The sequence below is a fragment of the Octopus sinensis genome, linkage group LG23 (genome assembly GCF_006345805.1).
Source record: "Octopus sinensis linkage group LG23, ASM634580v1, whole genome shotgun sequence".
In the NCBI taxonomy this organism is placed as follows: Eukaryota; Metazoa; Mollusca; class Cephalopoda; order Octopoda; family Octopodidae; genus Octopus; species Octopus sinensis.
In genome coordinates this window covers 265,571-267,000 of record NC_043019.1, presented here as the reverse complement: position 1 = coordinate 267,000, position 1,430 = coordinate 265,571, and the positions used below count along the sequence as shown (strand labels likewise).

Here is a 1,430-nt window from a genome sequence, read left to right as displayed (position 1 = left end):
GTTTTTCAGCATTTTAACTTCGATTTGTCTGAGCTAAGACTCAAAATCTGCAGCTAAATATTTACAAGGTAAATTAGGTGAAAACGTACCAGAAAGTACTGCCAATGGGCTTCGTGGACTTTTTGCTGCATTGTTTTACTCGGAGTAGCATCTGTTGCATTACATACTTTAACGTGGTCCCTTGATTTTTGACGCGACGGAAACGTCTTGTGACATCGTCCACATTCGAATGGTTCATCTATAAAATGCTTCAAAACATGGTCCTGAAATGTAACGATATTAATTGTTCGTTTCAATGTATTGATATGTTATACATAAACAGAAATCAATGAATTTGGAAATATTAAATACATTCATAAAGTATAAAGTAAAATATAATAATAATATGAATATACATACATTGAAATGACCACGGTGTCTGAAATGTTTATCACAAAGTTTACAGGTAAACCGAAATTTCTCTTCATGAACAAGCTTGTGGTAGTTTAATGAAGTATTTCGAGTGAATCTCTTCTTACATATGTCGCACTGGTACGGCTTGACGCCTGTAAAAAGAAAGTAATAATTATCATTATTTGAACACGATTAAAATACTTTGCGCATCAACTGAAATAAAATGTATAAATGCAATGACTTACCGTAATGACTCCTCATGTGAGTTGTTAATGAAGATTTCGAAGTAAATGTCTTGGAACATAATGAACATGTGCACATCGTGCTTATATTGTATAAGTTGGGATTAATAAATGGAAAAATTGATGTAGTTTATATGTGTGTGTGTGGTTTGTATAATCTTGTATATCTAATTAGAAATATTTAAAGAAATATAAGTGTGTGTATAATGTAAATCGATGGAGATGTGGAAGACAAGAGAGGGAGAGAAGCTGGTCACCTTCCTTTCATATACTAAGGTATGAATAGGTAAATAATTAAGGGATGCAGCCTATTTGTAGTACTACAAACTTTCAAGACACTCACACACACATACACACGCACACACACACATCTTATTCGCCTCTTTTTTGTTTCTTTCTTTCTTTTTAAAGTAGATAAAGGTGAGATGGTATAAGTGAAGGATAGGCCGCATTTGGGGGCTGCTATTCACGGCTTAACTCCCACCCCTGAAAAAACACACACGTCTTTTAGCTTTAGTCTTTCTTTCCTTTTTTAAAGAAGGTAATGACGTGGCGGGAAAGGTGTAGGATAGGTAGGTAATTTGGGCTGCTATTTTCTGCTTACCTCCCACCAACCATCTCAAACACACACGCATTTCAATAGCTTCTTAATTTCTGTCTTTCTTTCTATATTTAAATATTTTAAAAAAGGTAAGTTTCAGTGGTAGGTGTGTAGGTAGTTAGTGTGGTAGTTGTTGTAGTTAGTTATTGTGTGGCTTATTGGCTGCTTAACTCCCAGCCCCAATCACTCTCTCT

At 34.8% G+C, this 1,430-nt stretch overlaps 1 protein-coding gene across 1 annotated transcript in view; it reads right to left on the bottom strand.

Annotated features, from left to right (window-relative positions):
• The window catches only part of LOC115223634 (zinc finger and BTB domain-containing protein 14-like), a 1,054-nt gene extending 340 nt beyond the window's left edge, over positions 1-714 (bottom strand). Inside the window, exons 1-3 of the mRNA XM_029794305.1 lie at positions 639-714; positions 400-545; positions 90-263 (exon numbers count right to left, since the gene is read on the bottom strand). Coding sequence (XP_029650165.1) covers positions 90-263; positions 400-545; positions 639-714 — 396 coding nt within the window. The remainder of the gene's footprint in view (positions 1-89; positions 264-399; positions 546-638) is intronic.
• Positions 715-1,430: the final 716 nt, after the last annotated feature.